This window comes from Octodon degus, unplaced genomic scaffold (assembly GCF_000260255.1).
Source record: "Octodon degus isolate 3935 unplaced genomic scaffold, OctDeg1.0 scaffold00123, whole genome shotgun sequence".
Classification (NCBI taxonomy): Eukaryota; Metazoa; Chordata; class Mammalia; order Rodentia; family Octodontidae; genus Octodon; species Octodon degus.
Genome location: NW_004524699.1, coordinates 1,387,552 through 1,388,335, shown reverse-complemented (window position 1 = coordinate 1,388,335; position 784 = coordinate 1,387,552). Strand labels below are relative to the sequence as shown.

General features: G+C 67.0%; 1 protein-coding gene across 4 annotated transcripts in view; it reads left to right on the top strand.

Moving 5' to 3' along the window:
* The first annotated feature begins 486 nt into the window (after window positions 1–486).
* The window catches only part of Ubac1 (UBA domain containing 1), a 21,983-nt gene continuing 21,685 nt past the window's right edge, over window positions 487–784 (top strand). For 2 of the 4 annotated variants that reach the window (XM_023700366.1, XM_023700365.1), the window contains exon 1: window positions 490–717. In XM_023700366.1, the coding sequence (XP_023556134.1) occupies window positions 580–717 (138 nt within the window). In that variant the 5' untranslated portion in view covers window positions 490–579. Of the gene's footprint in view, window positions 718–784 lie in introns of all 4 variants that reach the window. The other 2 variants (XM_023700367.1, XM_004640524.2) reach the window with 2 other exon arrangements.

Here is a 784-nt window from a genome sequence, read left to right as displayed (position 1 = left end):
ATTTTAAGAATATGTTTTACTTAACCCCAAATATGTATTCAGTATAAACATGCAAACAACATAGGGCCCTGGCCGCACTGTGTCACATCCTGTCTTCTGCCCTCGCTAAGAACCAGGGTATCCTTGGCCCTGGAGAGCACGCCAGTGAGGACCAGCCAGCGCTCCGTGACCCCGGGTGCTGAGAGTCGCAGAAGGCAACCGCGGCTGCAGAACTACAAACCCCAGAACTACAAATCCCGGCAAGCATCTGGCGTTATCATGACGCACTTCCTACGCGCGGCGAGAGCAAGTGCGGGCTATAGAACTACAATTCCCGGCATACAATAGGAGCGTACGTGACGCACTTCCTGTGCGGCGGAGACAGCACGCCCCCGGCGGTTGTGCTGCAGCAGCGCGTTGGCAGCGACGATCGCTTGGGCCGCGACAAGTGACGGACGGCCGGGCCGAGGGGAGCCGGGGCGGGGCGGCGGCGTGGCCCAGCGAAGGCGCGCGCGGCAGCCTGGCCCCGCCCCCGCCTGCCCGCCCCGGTGACCTTCACAGGCCCGGGCGACCGGCGCAGGCCCGGGCGGCGGCGGCGCGATGTTCGTGCAGGAAGAGAAGATCTTCGCGGGCAGGGTGCTGCGGCTGCACATCTGCGCGGCCGACGGCGCCGAGTGGCTGGAGGAGGCGACCGAGGACACGTCGGTGGAGAAGCTCAAGGAGCGCTGCCTCAAGCACGTAAGGCCGGCCCCGGCGGGGCAGCCCGCGGCGCCCGGGCCCTCCCGCCCCCTCCCGCGGCCGCCCC